Source organism: Chrysochloris asiatica, unplaced genomic scaffold (assembly GCF_000296735.1).
Source record: "Chrysochloris asiatica unplaced genomic scaffold, ChrAsi1.0 scaffold00156, whole genome shotgun sequence".
In the NCBI taxonomy this organism is placed as follows: Eukaryota; Metazoa; Chordata; class Mammalia; order Afrosoricida; family Chrysochloridae; genus Chrysochloris; species Chrysochloris asiatica.
Genome location: NW_006408674.1, coordinates 799,627 through 815,751, shown reverse-complemented (window position 1 = coordinate 815,751; position 16,125 = coordinate 799,627). Strand labels below are relative to the sequence as shown.

Here is a 16,125-nt window from a genome sequence, read left to right as displayed (position 1 = left end):
GCAGTTCAAAACAACATTGCAGCCAGCACCACACAAAGACTCCTTGACCAAATACAGCAGGCTAATTTTTTTAATTTGATAATTTTGTTATGGTCCATGGATGATGTTATAAATTTTGCAGGAAAAAGGTTTCCCACCCCACAGACTTAGAGAAATTGACCTGTTAGAGTAAATTGATCAGATTGGGCCCACAAACCCACCTATGGAGTACACAAAGGACATGCCTTCAGCACAAGAGTGAGGAATGCATTTGTGAAGGGAGCCTCAGCATTGTTGGAGACAGCTGTGATCACTATTTTATACAAGTCAGATCTGACAGCGGGAAGGGCCCTCACTGAACTAAGACTTATCAAACTACATGCAATAGAGATGATTGGACCTCATTTTGATAGGGACCAGGTGGCAACAATTCATCAACAAAGGTAAAGTACCAGTGGCTACTTTAATAGACAGCAGAATCATGGACTTACAGCATTGGTTACTTAGTCATGGTTGGGAATGAAATATGAAGGGGATTCAAAAAGTTCACAGATAAATGGGAGACAACTGACATTTTTCCATAAACTCTAGACGCCATTCGAACTGCCCCTATCTAGGAAAATAGATGGGAAATATACTAAGTATCTACCTGATCTGACACACAGAATTCTAGGTCAAGTGACAAGTTTACAAACTGCCAGAATAGAGTCACAGTCCCTCAATCAGTCCCCAGGCCTGAGCCACTTTACAGAAACCACAATCCCCTAAATAAAGGAACGCTGTATCCCTTGGAGGAAGGATTCCACTGCACAGTCATATACTGTTAATCTTGTTCCAAGCCTTCCACAAAGGGATGTATGGCCTTCTATGACAGTGCTCACTGGAGTGGTTGTTGTTAAGTGCCATCAAGTCAATTCCAACCCATAGTGACCTTGTATAGGGTTTCCAAGGAACAGCTGGTGAACTTGAACTGCTGACCTTGCAGTTCAAACGACTTTGCATTCTGACGCATTAGCCCACAGTGCCACACCAGGAATCCCAATAATCAGCCTTTTCAGGGCCTACTAAATGCTGGCTCTGAATTGACGCTAATTTCAGGAGACCCAAAACATTGCTGTGGCCCACCAGTCAGAGTGAGGGCATACAGAGGTCAGGTTACTAATGGAGTGTTCACTCAGTGCCATCTCAAAGCAGGCTCTTTGGGTCCCTGAACCCACTCTGATTTGCCCAGTCCCAGAATCCACATTGGAATGAACATACTCAGCAACTGGAAGAACCTCACATCAGATCCCTGACATGTGGAATAAGGGATATTACGGTAGGAAAAGCCACCGTGGAAGCCATGAGAAACGCCCCTATTTAGGAAGATAGTAATCCAGAAGCAATACAGCACCCTAGAGGGATTGCAGAGATTACTGCCACCAAGGAGTCCTGGTGTGGCACTGGAGGGTAAAGCACTGAACCGCAAGGTCGGTTTGAACCACAAGGTTAGCAGTTCAAGCTCACTAGTTGCTCCTTGGAAACTCTAAACAGGGTGGCTATGAGTTGGAACCGACTCGACAGCACTTAACACCATCCAGGACTTGATGGATACAGGGTGGTCATTCTCACTACGCCCCTATTCAACTGCCTATTTGGCCTGTGCAAAAACCAGGGGGATCTTGGAGAATGAGAGTGGATTATCATAAATTTAACCAGGTAGCGACTCCAACTGCATCTGCTGTTCCAGATTGGTTTCGTTGCTTGAACCTATAAAAATATCTCCTGTTATATGGCAAGCAGTGATTGATCTGTGCAATGTCTTTTTCTTGATTTTGGTTTCGAAGGAACACCAGATGCAGTTTGTCTTCAGTTGGCAAGGCCAATAATATACCTTCATACCTCAGGGGTAAAATCCTCACAACTGGAACAATTAACAACATCATGATAAATGGAGAAAATATTGAAGTTGTCAAAAGTTTCAACTGACTTGGTTCAATAATCAACACTCGTGGAAGCAGCAGTCAAGAAATCAAACAACACATCATATTAGCAAATCTGTTGTATAAGTCCTCTTTGAAGTGTTAAAGAGCAAAGATGTCACTTTGAGGACTAAGGTGCACCTGACCCAAGCCATGGTATTTTCAATCTCCTCATATGCATGCGAAAACTGGACAGTGAATAAGGAAGACCAGAGAAGAATTGATTCATTTAAATTATAGTGTTGGCTAAGAATACTGGAACCAGGGATTACCAAAAGAACAAACAAATCTGTGTTGGAAGAAGTACAGCCAAAACGCTCCTTAGAAGCCAGGATTCTGAGACTTCATCTCATTATATGTTATCAGGAGGGACCAGTCCCTGAAAAAGGACATCATGCTTGATAAAGAGAGGATCACCAAAAAAGTCAAAGACTCCCAACAAGATGGACTGGCAGGGTGGCTGAAACAATGGGCTCAAACACAACGATTATGGGATGGCCCAGAACCACGCAGTGTTTTGTTCTGTTGCGCACAGTTTGCAATGAGTCCCAACCGATTTGCCAGCACCTAACCACCACCACCCCAGGGGTATATAAACTCTCCAGTCCAATGTCAATTGAGTCCACAGGGACTTGATCACCTTCCCCTTCCACAGGGCATCAGATTGGTCCATTACAATGATGACAATATGCTGACTGGACTTAGTCAGGAAGAAGTATCAATGACTCTAGGCTTAATGGTAAGACATTTGCATGCTAGTGGGTAGGAAATTAATCTAACAACAATTCAGGTATCTTCTACCTCAGTGACATTTCCAGGAGATAAGTGGTGAGGAACATGTGGAGATATTCCCTCTAAAGTGAAATATACTTTGCTGCTTCTGGCCCCTCCTACAATTAAACAGGCTGCTCAGTGCTTGGGGACCTCTTTGGATTTGGGAGGCAACAGACCCCTCATATGGGTGTGCTACTCTGGCCCATTTATCAAGTGTCAAGTCTGTTAGTTTTGAGTGGGGCCCAGAACAAGAGAAGGCTGTGCAACAGGTTCAGGCGGCCTTGCAAGCTGCTCTGCCACTTGGACCACGTGATCTAGTGGATACACTGGCTCTCAGAGTGTCCGTGGCAGATAGAGATGCTGTTTGGAGTCCTCTTTGGCAGGCCCCTACTGATGAATTACAGCACTGACTCCTGGAACTAGGCTCTGTCATCCTCTGCAGATAACAACTCTCCTCTAAGAAATAGCTTTTAGCTTACTACTGAGCCTTCATAGAGGCTAAACGCTTAACCATGGGCCACCAAGTCACTCTGGAGCCTGAGCTGCCCATCATGAACTGCGTGTTTGTTGTCTGACCCACAGCAACACTCCAGTGTTAAATGCACGTGGTACCTAAGCAGTCAGGCTCGAGCAGTACCTGAGAGCGCAAGTCACATGAGGAAGTGGCCGCGAATATTCCATAGTCCCCACTCCTCTCCTATTATCTTTCTTCTCTCAGTCTCCCTCTATGGCCTTATGGGGAGTTCCTGAGGAAGAGAGGACTCATGCTTGCTTTAGCTGGCTCTGCACACTCTGAGACATCACAGGGAAGTGGACAGGGGCAGCACCGCCGTCCCCTTCTGAGACCACCCTGAAGGGCAGTGGTGAAGGTAAGTCCTCCCAACGGGCAGAACTTCAAGCAGCGCACCTCATTGTTCGTTCTGCTTAAAAGGAGAGATAGCCAGATGTGCACTTGTATACTGAGTAATGGGCTATGGCCAAGAGTTTGGCTGCAGGATAAAGGACTTGGAAGAAATGTAATTAGAAAATTAATGACAAGGAGTTATGAGAAAGAGACACATGGATAGATATTTCTGAATGGGCCAAAGAATTCTCAAAAAAGGATTACCACTACTAAAGAGGATTGGAACAAACAAGTGGATAGGATAACATGTTCTGGGGATAACAGTCATCCTATTTCCAAGTCACCCCTGCCACTGCCCAAGGGACTCATGAACAAAGTGGCCATGGTAGCAGGGATAGTGGCCATGGTAACAGGGATGGAGGTTATGTATAGGCTCAGCAACATGGACTTCCACTCCCCAAGCCCAAATGGGCTATAGCCTCTGCTGAGTGCCCAATCTGCCAGCTGCAGAACCCAACACTAAGTCCCCAATATGGCACCATTCCTAGGTGCCATCAGTCAGCACTCTGGTAGCAGGATGATTACACTGGAACACTGCCATCATAGATGGGGCAGTGCTTTTTCTTCCTAAAACAGATACTCTGGGTACAGATTTTCCTTCCCTGCATGCGATGGTTCTACCAAAACATCTATCTGCAGGGCCTACAGAATGCCACATCCCTCATCATGGTACCCCACACAGCATCATCTTGACGCAAGGGACTCCCTTCACAGCAAATGAAATGTAGCAAATGGGCCATGCATGCTCACAGAATTCACTGCTCTTCCCATGTTCCCCATTCTCCTGAAGCAGCTGGCTTGATAAAGTAATGGAATGTTGTCCGAAAGTCACAATGACGGCACCAGCTAGGCAGCAATATTTTGCAAGCTTAGGGCAATATTCTCTGGAATCCAGCCTATGCTGCTGCTGCTCCCAGGCCAAGATTCACATGCTCAACAATCAGGCAGTAGACACAGGACCGGCATCACTTACTTACAAATCATTCACTTCTTGTTCTTATGACCTAAGGCTCTAAGTGAGTCTACAATTCTTATTTCCAAAGGAAGGAAGGCTCCCACCTGGAGACACAACTGATTCCATTAAACTGGGACTTAAGAATGCCACCTTCCTACTTGGGCTCCCCATGCCTTTGGGTAGACAGACAAAGAAGGAAGTTACTGTACTGACTGCTGTGACTGATCCTGATTCACAGGGGTGTTGTTGTTGTTGAGTGTCGATGAGTCAGTTCCAATTCACAGTGACCCTATATAGGGTTTCCAAAGAGTGGCTGGTGAGTCTGAATCGCTGACCTTGCAGTCCAATGCTTACCCTATAGCACCACACCAGGACTCCATATGTTCTTGTTGTTGACTTGATTCCAACTCATAGCAACTCTGTATAGGGTTTCCAAGGAGTGGCTGGTGAGCTTGAACCACCAACTTAGTGGTTCAAACCAACTTTGCAGTCCAAAGCATTAACCCACAGCACCACACCAGGACTATATATGCACACACGAGGGTGAGTCAAAAATTATCTGTATTCTGGTTATATGAAAAAATGACATTAAGCGTGCACGTGAAATGATTCTGTCGAATAGTCAGGTGACAGTGGATTAGGTAGCAAATAATTTACAAATCAGCCATGGCTCTGACTAAGAAATACTCTACAGCAGATTCGGATTTCAAAAGCTTTGTACGACATAGGTACCGAAACAACTCAAGGAAGAGCATAAGAGAGGCACTGAGGTACCCGGAAACAAAATCAGGACAGGTACTCAAACAAAGGTCTAAGTTTCTTTAAAAAAGTCCTTACTGGTGACGAGACATGGATCCATCAATACAAGCCTGAGAGTAAACGGCAGAGTATGGAACGGAAACATTCTTAACTGCCAACCAAGGAAAAGTTCCAAAGTCAACCATCAGCTGGAAAATTGATGCTTACAGTTTTCTGGGATTCTCAAGGGCCAGTATTGGAACACTTTTAGGAAAAAGGTTCAATAATCAACACTGCTTGTTACAGGGTGCTCGTTGAAGAGCTGAACTCTAAATTTTGGATTAAATGCAGAGGACTGCTGATTTTGCATGACAATGCACATCCACATACCTCTGCACACACTGTTGACGCTCTGCAAAAAAAACTTCATTTTTAGGTGTTAAAACATCCTCCCTACACCCCTGGTCTTGCTCCATTGGACTTTCACCTGTTAGGTCCCCTGAAAGCAGTCTTTTAAGGATGGAGCTTCACCTCTGATGAAGAAGTGAAGACAGTGGTACATTTGTGGTTCACAACTCAGCCTAAAATATTTTTTAATACGGGAATATGAAAGCTTCTTGACAAAGTGCACTGTCTTTTTAAAAAGTTGATTAAAATGAATTATACAGCCAGAGTGCAGACAATTTTTGACTCACTGTGGTATATCTGTTGTTAAGTGCCATCAAGTCAGTTCCAACTCATAGTGACCCTCTACAGGGTATTACAAAGAGCAACTAGTAGGCTTGAACTATGAACTTTACGGTTTGCAGTTATATGCTGATCCTACAGCACTACACCAGGAGTCCAGTTGTTGTTGTTGTTGTTGTTGTTGGTCAGTCCTGACTCATAATAACCCTGTATAGGGTTATTTCTGAGGAGCAGCTGGTGGGTTTGAACTGTTGACCTTGTGGTTCACAGTCCAGTGCTGATTCTACAGTGCCACACCAGGAGACTATATAAATATATTGACCTACAAATACATGAGGGGGGTTCAAAAAGTTTGTGGAAAACTGAATTAAAAGATAATGAATTTTCTTCATGAACTTTCTGAAGCCCCTCTCTTTCACCCACACAGATACACATACACACACACACTGGTTTTGCTTCTCTAGAGAACCCAACCTAAGACTTACACTTTGTGTCCAGGACAATTCTGGGAATTGTCCTTGGAATACAAATGGAGTCCTGGTGTGGCACTATGGGTTAACACACTGGACTGCAAGCAATGTTGGTTTGAATCACAAGGTCGGCAGTTCAAGCTCACCAGCCGCTCCTCGGAAACCCTATACAGGGTCCCTACAAGTTGGAACCGACTCTCCATGGCACTTAACTACAACAGGATACGAGCACTCATCACAGAGCTTACACTCTGGTGGGTCAGCCAGTGGAGACCACCCTATAATGTTGGCCCTGTGTTAGAGGCAGGAAGAGGAGAAAAACCAAGTGTTAAAAATTGAATTGTGTCCTATGTGTTGTAAATTCTAAGCCTTACTAAACCTGCAATTATAAGCCCATCTGGGAATCGGTGTTCTATGCTATGTTAACGAGGCAGTGTTGGGTACTGCTGTTACATGCCACCAAGTCATTTGTAACTCATAGTCACCCTGTGTACAACAGAAAGAAACACTCCTGGTCCCCCACCACCCTCACAACCACTCTCACAACCACCCTCACAACCACTCTCACAGCCTCCCTCACAACCACCCTCACAACCTCCCTCACAACCACCCTCACAACCACCCTCACAACCTCCCTCACAACCACCCTCACAACCACCCTCACAACCTCCCTCACAACCACCCTCACAACCTCCCTCACAACCTCCCTCACAATCACTCTCACAACCTCCCTCACAACCACTCTCACAACCACCCTCACAACCTCCCTCACAACCACCCTCACAACCTCCCTCACAACCTCCCTCACAACCACCCTCACAACCACCCTCACAATCACCCTCACAACCACCCTCACAACCACCTTCACAACCACCCTCACAGCCTCCCTCACAGCCTCCCTCACAATCACCCTCACAATCACCCTCACAACCACCCTCACAGCCTCCCTCACAGCCTCCCTCACAACCTGCCTCACAACCACCCTCACAATCACCCTCACAACCACCCTCACAGCCTCCCTCACAATCACCCTCACAACCACCCTCACAGCCTCCCTCACAACCACCCTCACAACCACCCTCACAACCTCCCTCACAACCACCCTCACAGCCTCCCTCACAGCCTCCCTCACAACCTCCCTCACAATCACCCTCACAACCACCCTCACAGCCTCCCTCACAATCACCCTCACAACCACCCTCACAGCCTCCCTCACAGCCTCCCTCACAACCACCCTCACAGCCTCCCTCACAACCACCCTCACAGCCTCCCTCACAACCTCCCTCACAACCACCCTCACAATCACCCTCACAACCACCCTCATAGCCTCCCTCACAATCACCCTCACAATCATTGGCTCCTATGTTTGAGCCCATTACTGTTCCCTGTTTCAATCCATCTCATTAGAGGTCTTCCTCTTTTCCACAGACGCTATGCCAAGCATCAAGTTCTTCTCCAGGGATTGGTCCTTCCTAATAACATGACCAAGATAAACACGACTTGAAATGAAGTCTCGCCACCTGGTCATCTAAGGAGCATTCAGCTATATATCGTCCTAGATAAATTCGTTTGTCCTTCTAGCAGCCCATGGTGTGTATATTTAATATAATTCACATGTATCAATTCTTCTTTGATCTTCCTTTTTTCATTGTCCAACTTTTGCATGCATGTGAGGCAATTAAAAATGCCATGGCGTGAGTCAGGCACACCTTAGTCCTCAAAGTGACATCGCTTCTCTCTAGAGAGGTCTTTTGCACTAGAGCTGCCCAATGCATATGTCATTTGATTTCTTGACTGCTGCTTCCATGAGCAGTGATTATGGTGGATCCAAGTAAAATGAAATCCTTGATAACTTCAATCTCCTTCTTTTGTCATGATGTTGCTTATGGGTCCAGTTGTGAAGATTTCTGTTTGCTTTTTGTTGAAGGCTATAATCCTGGACCTTCATCAGTAAATGTTCCAAGTGTTTATCACTTTCAACAATTTGAGTCAATCTCTTTTGAGGTATTAAAAGAAAAGATTAAGCAATTATACGTGGAGGGGAAGATACAGACATGCTCTCCAAGGAAGCTAGGAATAGACATTGAGAAAACAACAAAGGCCTTTCCCCCAGAGAATACAGAGAGAGAAAGCCTTCCCTCAGAGCTGATATCCCAAGTGTAGACTTTTAGCTTCCTAAATTGTGAGAAAGCAAAATTCTGTTCATTAAAGCTATCCACCGGTGAGATTTCTCTTGCAGGAGCATTAGGTAACTCAGATAACATGTGTGACATGAAGTGCGTATCACATGACTTTAAGGAGCTAACTCAATGGAAGCCATGACAAACCCGTGAAAAGTTGTTGTTGTCTTAAGTGCCATCGAGTTGGTTCCAACCCACAGTGACTCTGTATAGGGTTTCCAAGGAGTGAGCTAGCACCAACCTTGCGGTTCAGACTGACTTTGCAATCCAGCGCATTAGCCCATAGCGCCATACATGAAAAGTTAAGCCCCGATAAGAGTTAAACTTCAAGACCTTAAGCAGATGCCCCAGGACACAGCAGCTGCACAGAACCACAGGGAAAGCTAGCTAACCACATCTATTTGGTAGTGAGCACACTGTGATTACCCAAGCTTACAGATGCTTGTCATTAAGCCAAAAGCAGTTTCAACACCAGTGAACATGCATCCTTCCCACAAAAGTGGGCTAAGAGTAGTGATGCATAACTGTTCAGTTACACTTGTGACTCAGACACTAACACACGTGTCCATCTCAGCAACCAAGTGTCTTCAAGAAAGGGAGCAGAGGGAGCGGAATTTACTTGCTGGCGGTCAGATGACACTCCTGGCTCTGGGAGAGCAGGGATCTGACGGAGCAGGGCTGATCACTCTTCACCCTCAGTCAGTCATAGGCAGTCCTTCCCCCAAGTGCCAGCTCACCTCAGCACAGCCTCTCGTGCCACAGATCCCAGCAAAGCTCAGTCAGAGGCCTCCAGCGCATGTGTACACACACCTCACACAGGAAACATCTGCCTCTGCCTTACCCTTAAAGCAGGTTCTAAATGTCCCATTACAGGTGCTGCACGTCCTGGGGAAGAATGAGGCAGTATGTACAATGGCGCTTTCTTGGTGCATAGAAAGGGCAGGAATTACAGGCAGCGAAAAGAAAATCATCTGCCTTATCGAATCCAAAACAACTCATACCCAGTAATACCCAGTACTGAAAAAGACAATTGGACAGGCTAGAGACTCTGTATTTGAGACACTGACTTCTGTGAGATTCTACTTTCTAGCTCCAGGGTCTCAGGCAAGTCACTTCTCCTCTTTGGCCTCCATCCTTTCCATCATCTGGAAAATAAGACACTGGATCAGATTCCTCAGGTTGGGACTAGAGATGATTACCAAGAAATTCCAATATCGGCTTTCATTAGGACTCAAGCAATAATACATTTTGGGGAAAAAACAATAAAAACCACAGCTTCTCCAGAGAAGGCTGAAAGACGCTTTAAAACAAGAAACATATGATAGCACAATAAGCAAACTGCTGATCTTTCTTTTTTTAACCCATCTGTCTAAAGAGATCTGTAAAATTATATACAACTAGCTACAATTTGTTATTGCTGTGGGTTCTGACTCATAGAGACCTTGTATAGGGTTTCTGATTCTCATCTTTCTCCTGTGGAGTAGCTGGCGGGCTAGAACCACCGACCTTGTGGTTTGCAGTTCAGTGCTTATCATAGGGAGCCATGACCTGTCTGCTAAAATTTGAGCAGGGCTTAATTTTCATTAACCTACAGTGAAGTATGAAAAAATCTGGGGGGGGGGAATCAATTCTTGAACCTGAAAGGTGACAGGGAAGACAAAGAGCTTATTTCTACTTTTACTGCTGATGCTGAGTCATTTTCAAATCACAGCAGCTCCATGTGACAGGGCAGAAATGCCCCAATGAATCCTCTAGGCTGGGATCTTCATGGGAACTGACTGCTTTTCCTTCCTCCCCACCCCCCACCATATAATGTTTACTTCTACAAATCAAAAGGAACCCTGTGCTCTGAAACTCACCCTTAGACTGCAAGCTGATCTCGTCATGCTCCCTACTTTTAGAAAGCCTTGCCTGTGTTTCCATGTGCAAACACTTGACCTCAGGCATTCTCTCTTGTCCTGTGACTAACTTAACTTTGTATATCGAAATATTCTGGAATAGCTGCTGCTGGTGGTGGTTCTTAGGTGCCATGAAGTCAGTTCTGACTCCTAGCGATCCTGTATAGTGTTTTCAGAGGCTGCATCTTTTATGGGAACAGAAAGTCTCATCTTTCTCTCATGGAGTGATGGGCAGATTCAAACTGCTGATCTTGAGGCTAGTAGCCCAACTTGTAACCTTGTATAGTCAGTAATCCATACGAAAGGTTTCCTGTTCGTTTTTAAGAGATACTCTGAACACACAAAAAGGTAGAATATAAGGAAACCTTATACAGGGTCGCTGTAGATTGAAACCGACTGAACAACACTTAACATATCTACTACCCAGTTCGAGACATAAAACACTACAGAGACAGTGAGAGCCTGTGAGCACCATGCCCAACCACACTGCCCCGAACTGCCATTCTGAATCCAGAGCTCATCATCCGCAGTCCCACAGGTCACCATTTCCTTAAATGATCTGAAGGGTTTCTCACGATCTTCTTCATCTTTACACAAACAATGCCATTCTAAATGCTATTGTTCTGCCCCTTTGGTTTTCTTGCTCAATTTTATGCTGCTCAAGCCTACCCACCCCTAAAGCCACCTTCTTTGTAGCACTAGGCCTTGTGGTCTCGATTTTTCTGTTTAAATGAAAATACTGAGGGAGGGTTCCAGTGTCATCTGGGAAGATCTGACACAGGATGCCTATTTTCTTTCTCAACAAACAATTCCACAGGAAATTCATCCGACACAGGAACGGTTCACGTGCAACACTGAGGACAAGCCGGTTTTTGGCAAAAGCCCCTATGGACTCACTGGGGCCATTCCCAAAGTGTGTTCAAAATGCTAAGTGAGCCTGAGCTGAGATACAGCCTTCTTTGGCTTTCTTTGAAGAAACAGGCTGTCTGCACCCATTTAGAGATGGAATGGAGGAGTCCAAAAGAATGTGGCAATCTGACTTGCTCTAACAGCAAGAGTAGGGTTGACAAAGTTACAAAAATGACCCAGGGGAGCAGCTCCAGCTGCTGCGGGCTTTGGAGGTCTCGGGGAACAGGGCTGTGCTCACAAGGCCACGGAGCTAAGCACAGCCCACTCTGCTCTGCACTTGGCTGGCTCTGCAGAGAGCTTTCCTACACCCTAGCCCAGCCCCACTGCTCTGGAGAAAGCCCAGCTTGCAATACGGAAGAGAAGAAAGAAAGAGTGAGGGTGGAGACTCAGAGGAACCAGGCAGGGAGCAAGGCCAGGAGTAAAGGCGCTCTAGGCCAGGGTCCAGACCCCCAGGTGCTGGAAGGGAATGCACTCCTAGAAGATGACATGTCTAGACTTCTTGAGACCCCCAGGCATGCGGGGAGACTCTCAGGACCAGGACTTCTGCTGAATCTAGGCCAATGCTTTCTCCACACTGTATCCCTCACATTGTGTCTCTGCTAGAAAATAAAGAAATGAGCAAAGCAGAGCTGGTTGGAGCAGTCATTTCTCACCTCTCCCAGGCAAAACAAGGAGCCAAAAAACAGGCTCTGCCACTTAGTGGTTGTGTGACCTTAGATGGCTGTGTTTCCCTGCCCACACTGGAGGGGGTTGCAGTGGATTATCTCTAAAGGCCCTGCCATCCCCAATTCTCTTGGTCTAGAGCACTAAACGCAGTAACATTTAAAGAACACTTTGCTGCATAATTCATTTAACCCCAATAACCCTACACACTAAATACTAGTAACTGTCGTGTGTTCATCGAATCAACTCCTACTCACAGTGACCCTCTAGGACACAGCAGAACTGCCCCAAAGAGTTTTCTAGGCTGTAAACTTTGTATGGTAGTGGATTATGAGCTGGCTTGCTAACCATAAGGCCAGCCGTTCGAATCTACCAGTCGCTCCACAAGGTGAAAGATGAAGCTGTCTGCTCCTGTAAAGATTTACGGCCTCGAAACGGACTCCATGGCACTTAACAACTACAACAATCTTCACAGGAGTCTGCAGGCCAGCACTTAGCCACCACACCACCAAATCTTAGTAGATACTATTATTCCCATTTTACAGAGATAGATGAAGCTCACAAAGGTGAAATAACTTATAAAGGAGCCCCTGGAGGTACAAACAGGCTTCAAGGGAAAATTCCCTGATATTTTAGTTCCATTTTTCCTCTAACTTTTGGAAGGCCCTCACAGAAGGCTGCAGGCGCTGTTAGTGGGGAGAGGGTTCAGAGGGCATCCAGGGAGTGTAAAGGCCAGCAAGGGCACGAGCCCCCTAGGGAAGGTGTAGAGGAGGGTGATAAGTCAGTGTCTCCACAAGGGAGGGGAAACGCTGGCCTAAACCCAGCTGAATTTGGAGACGATATGGGGAAGGAAGGCAAAAGCCCAGGAGGCCTTTGAGAAAGGCTGTAGAAAAGTCCGATGGGCAGAGCTAGCAGGAGCAGAGAGTCGGCCGCAGCCGCCAAGACTCCGGAGTGGGAGCCGAGTTGGGGGGCAGGGGAGCGGAGTGCACGCCGTCCCACCTTGAGCACCGTGACGGCTCCCGCGCTGTGCACCTGGAAGTGAGCGGGAGGCTCGGCGCCCGGCTCTGCTGCCTCGTCTGGGCCCTGGTAGCTGAAGCAGGCGTCGGCGATGTCCAGGTGGCCGAGGGGCAGCGCGTCCTGCGGGCTCTTGAAGTAGTAGAGGTAGCAGCGGCGCGCGTCGAACACGAACCAGCGGCTGCGGTAGCCACGCAGCGGGCCCTTGCCCGACAGCTTCTGCAGGTAGCCACACAGCCGCGCCGGCTCCCGCCCGGGCCCCACCCCAGGCTCCGCGGTGCTCCCCGGGGCCGCGCCCTCGCCGCCGCCGCCGCTTTCCTCTGCCCGGGCCCCGGCCCCCGGCATCGCCAGCCGCCGGAGCGCGCCAACCGACAGCGCCCTGGTCCCCGCGCCTCCGCCGCAGCTGCGCCCCCTCCCCACAGCTCCGCCGCTCCGCACGACCCACTGGCACGCAAAGCAGCCTGGGACTTGTAGTTCCGCCCCCGCCACTCCTGCCCCACCCCCGCCCAGGGCCCCCGCAGAGTTCCAGATGCGAAGTCCTGGCAAGTCCCCTCACACTACACATGCCTGCTTTTCCTTAAAATGAAGTTCAAAATTCCCGCCCTGCAGAGGTGAGAGGAATATACTATTTCTTTATAGGAGTGTAGATTGCCCGGAAACATGCATTTCTCAAAATGCTTAGGACTGTCCGCTTAAAAGTGTATTTCACTGTATGTAAATTATACTTCAAACTACGTCTTTATTCATAAATCTCAGCTCTGCCAGATTCACTGGCTAAAGATGAAGGAAGCTGAGCATTGAGTGGGTGCTCCGTAAATATTTGTAGAAAGTATGAATGAAAGCCTTAACAATTCCCGCCTCCCCAAACCTCAGTTCCTTCATTGAGTTTAACAAGTATTTATTGACCCCTTTCTATGTGTCAGACACTGTTCCAGGCAACAAGCAAGCCAATCACTTCCCTATTCTCATGGGGATGATATTCTAGTACGTGAGAGGTAGAACGCACAAATACACAGAGAAATAAATGTATACATGGTGAAACTGAAATCAGGATTCCCACTTATAATAACACTTATTTACCAGTGTTTTATACGTTAACTCACTTGAACTCTACAACTACCTCAAGAGGCAAATATGAATGTGATCAGATCAGGGTTGCCGGAGGGCAGGGGTAGCAAGATCTTTTCCATAAGGTAGTCAGAGGAAGCCTTTCTGAGGGGGCACATTGAGCAGAGGCCTGGATGATGTGAGGGAATAAATATACAAAGATCTAGGGGGAAACATTCTTAAAAATTAAAAACATCTAGAGGGAAAACATTCCAGGCAGAGGGAACAGCGGGTACAAAAGTTCTTATCATCTAAAGTAAAAAGGAATGTTGTAGGTATGTTTGTGTGAAGGCTAAGATAAAACAAACAAGCATCCTACCTTTTTGCATGTTTTTTACACAAACACACCAAAAGGCACAGGTAGAACACTGAAACTTCTAAATGTACAAGGAAACCAAATCCAACTGCCTGCTTAGCAGCAAATTCAGAGACCTCAACTTCCATTGCAGACCCCAAATTAGATGCTGCCACTTAAGCACCCCTTTCCTGGGGCCTCATCAGAAGTTCAGGCTGGGGTAGCCACAACCTGGATGCCTCCTACCCTAGTTGCCTTCGGTACTCTTTGAGCACAGGACAGCATACATTTAAGGAGTCATCTAGAGCCAGACTCATGGTGTTTTGTCTCCTAGCTCTGCCATTTGACTATGGACAAGTTATTTAACTCACTGAGCCTCAATCTCTTCATCTAAAAATGGAGCTATCACAACTAGCTACCTCTCATACTATTGTTATTCTAAGAGTTACATAATAAATATTTACTATGGTAATAAGAAATGGAGCTCTGGTAGCGTAGTGGTTACGAATCGGGCTGCGAACCTTAAGGTCAGCGGTTCGAAACTACCAGCCGCTCCGCGGGAGAAAGATGAGGCTTTCTACTCCCGTAAAGATTTACACCTTCGGAAACCCTGTACAGGGTCGCTATGGGTCGGACCCGACTCGATGGCACTTAACAACAACAACAACATGGTAATAAGAAAGTGGTGGTGTTGGTTGTGTGCTGTCGAGCTAGTTCTGACTCGTAATGGCCTTGTATAGGGTTTCTGAAGCTGTAAATCTTTTTAGGAAGAGAAAGCTTCATCTTTCTTCCTGTGATTATTAAGTGCCGTCAAGTCAGATTCCGACCCACAGCAACCTTGTATAGGATTTCTGAGAAGTAGCTGATGAGCTTGAACTGCAGGCCTCTGGGTTCAAGCAGACTTTGCAGTCCAGCACATTAACCAACAGTGCCACACCACGAGTCCTTCCTGTGGAGTAACTGGTAAATTAAACTGCTGACCTTGTGGTCACAGCCCAGTTTGTAATCCACGATGCTACCAGAGCTTCTAATAAGAAAACAGTCCACAGTAAGACAGTCCTTTCTAGGGCAGCAAGTAATAAAGCATGGAGTATGTGTCCATTTTTTCTTTATTGTTTTTTAACTTTTTAATGTGGTTTGTCAAGAATTATGGAGATTTTACTGTGATTTGTCAAGGTTTACTGTGTCAATGTGAACGGAGCAAACCATTTTCCATTCAACAATGCATATACATTTTGTTTCATGTCATTGATTCTAGTCCCCACAACGTAACATCACTCATCCTACTTCCTCCACGTGTTTCCCATTCCCATTCCTCCTCCTTTCCTAACCCTTCTGAACTTTGTCTTTGGGCAAATAAATGTTGCCCATTTGATCTCAAATTGTTGATTACTCTAGGAATATGTGCCTCCCTAGTCTTACTTTTCTCTTTTTAGAGCTGTCTAGTGTTTGGCCAGTGTTCACATAAACATCGATATTCTAGGCATTAGTGAGCTGAAATGGACAGGCATTGGCCATTTTGAATCTGACAGTCCATGGTTTACTATTCCAGGAATGACAAATTGAAGAGGAATGGCATCACAGTCATCAT

General features: G+C 46.4%; 1 protein-coding gene across 1 annotated transcript in view; it reads right to left on the bottom strand.

Annotated features, from left to right (window-relative positions):
• TBC1D2B (TBC1 domain family, member 2B) overlaps nt 1–13,477 on the bottom strand; it is a 115,155-nt gene extending 101,678 nt beyond the window's left edge. Inside the window, exon 1 of the mRNA XM_006870896.1 lies at nt 13,118–13,477. Within this exon, the coding sequence (XP_006870958.1) occupies nt 13,118–13,477 (360 nt within the window). The remainder of the gene's footprint in view (nt 1–13,117) is intronic.
• Nucleotides 13,478–16,125: the final 2,648 nt, after the last annotated feature.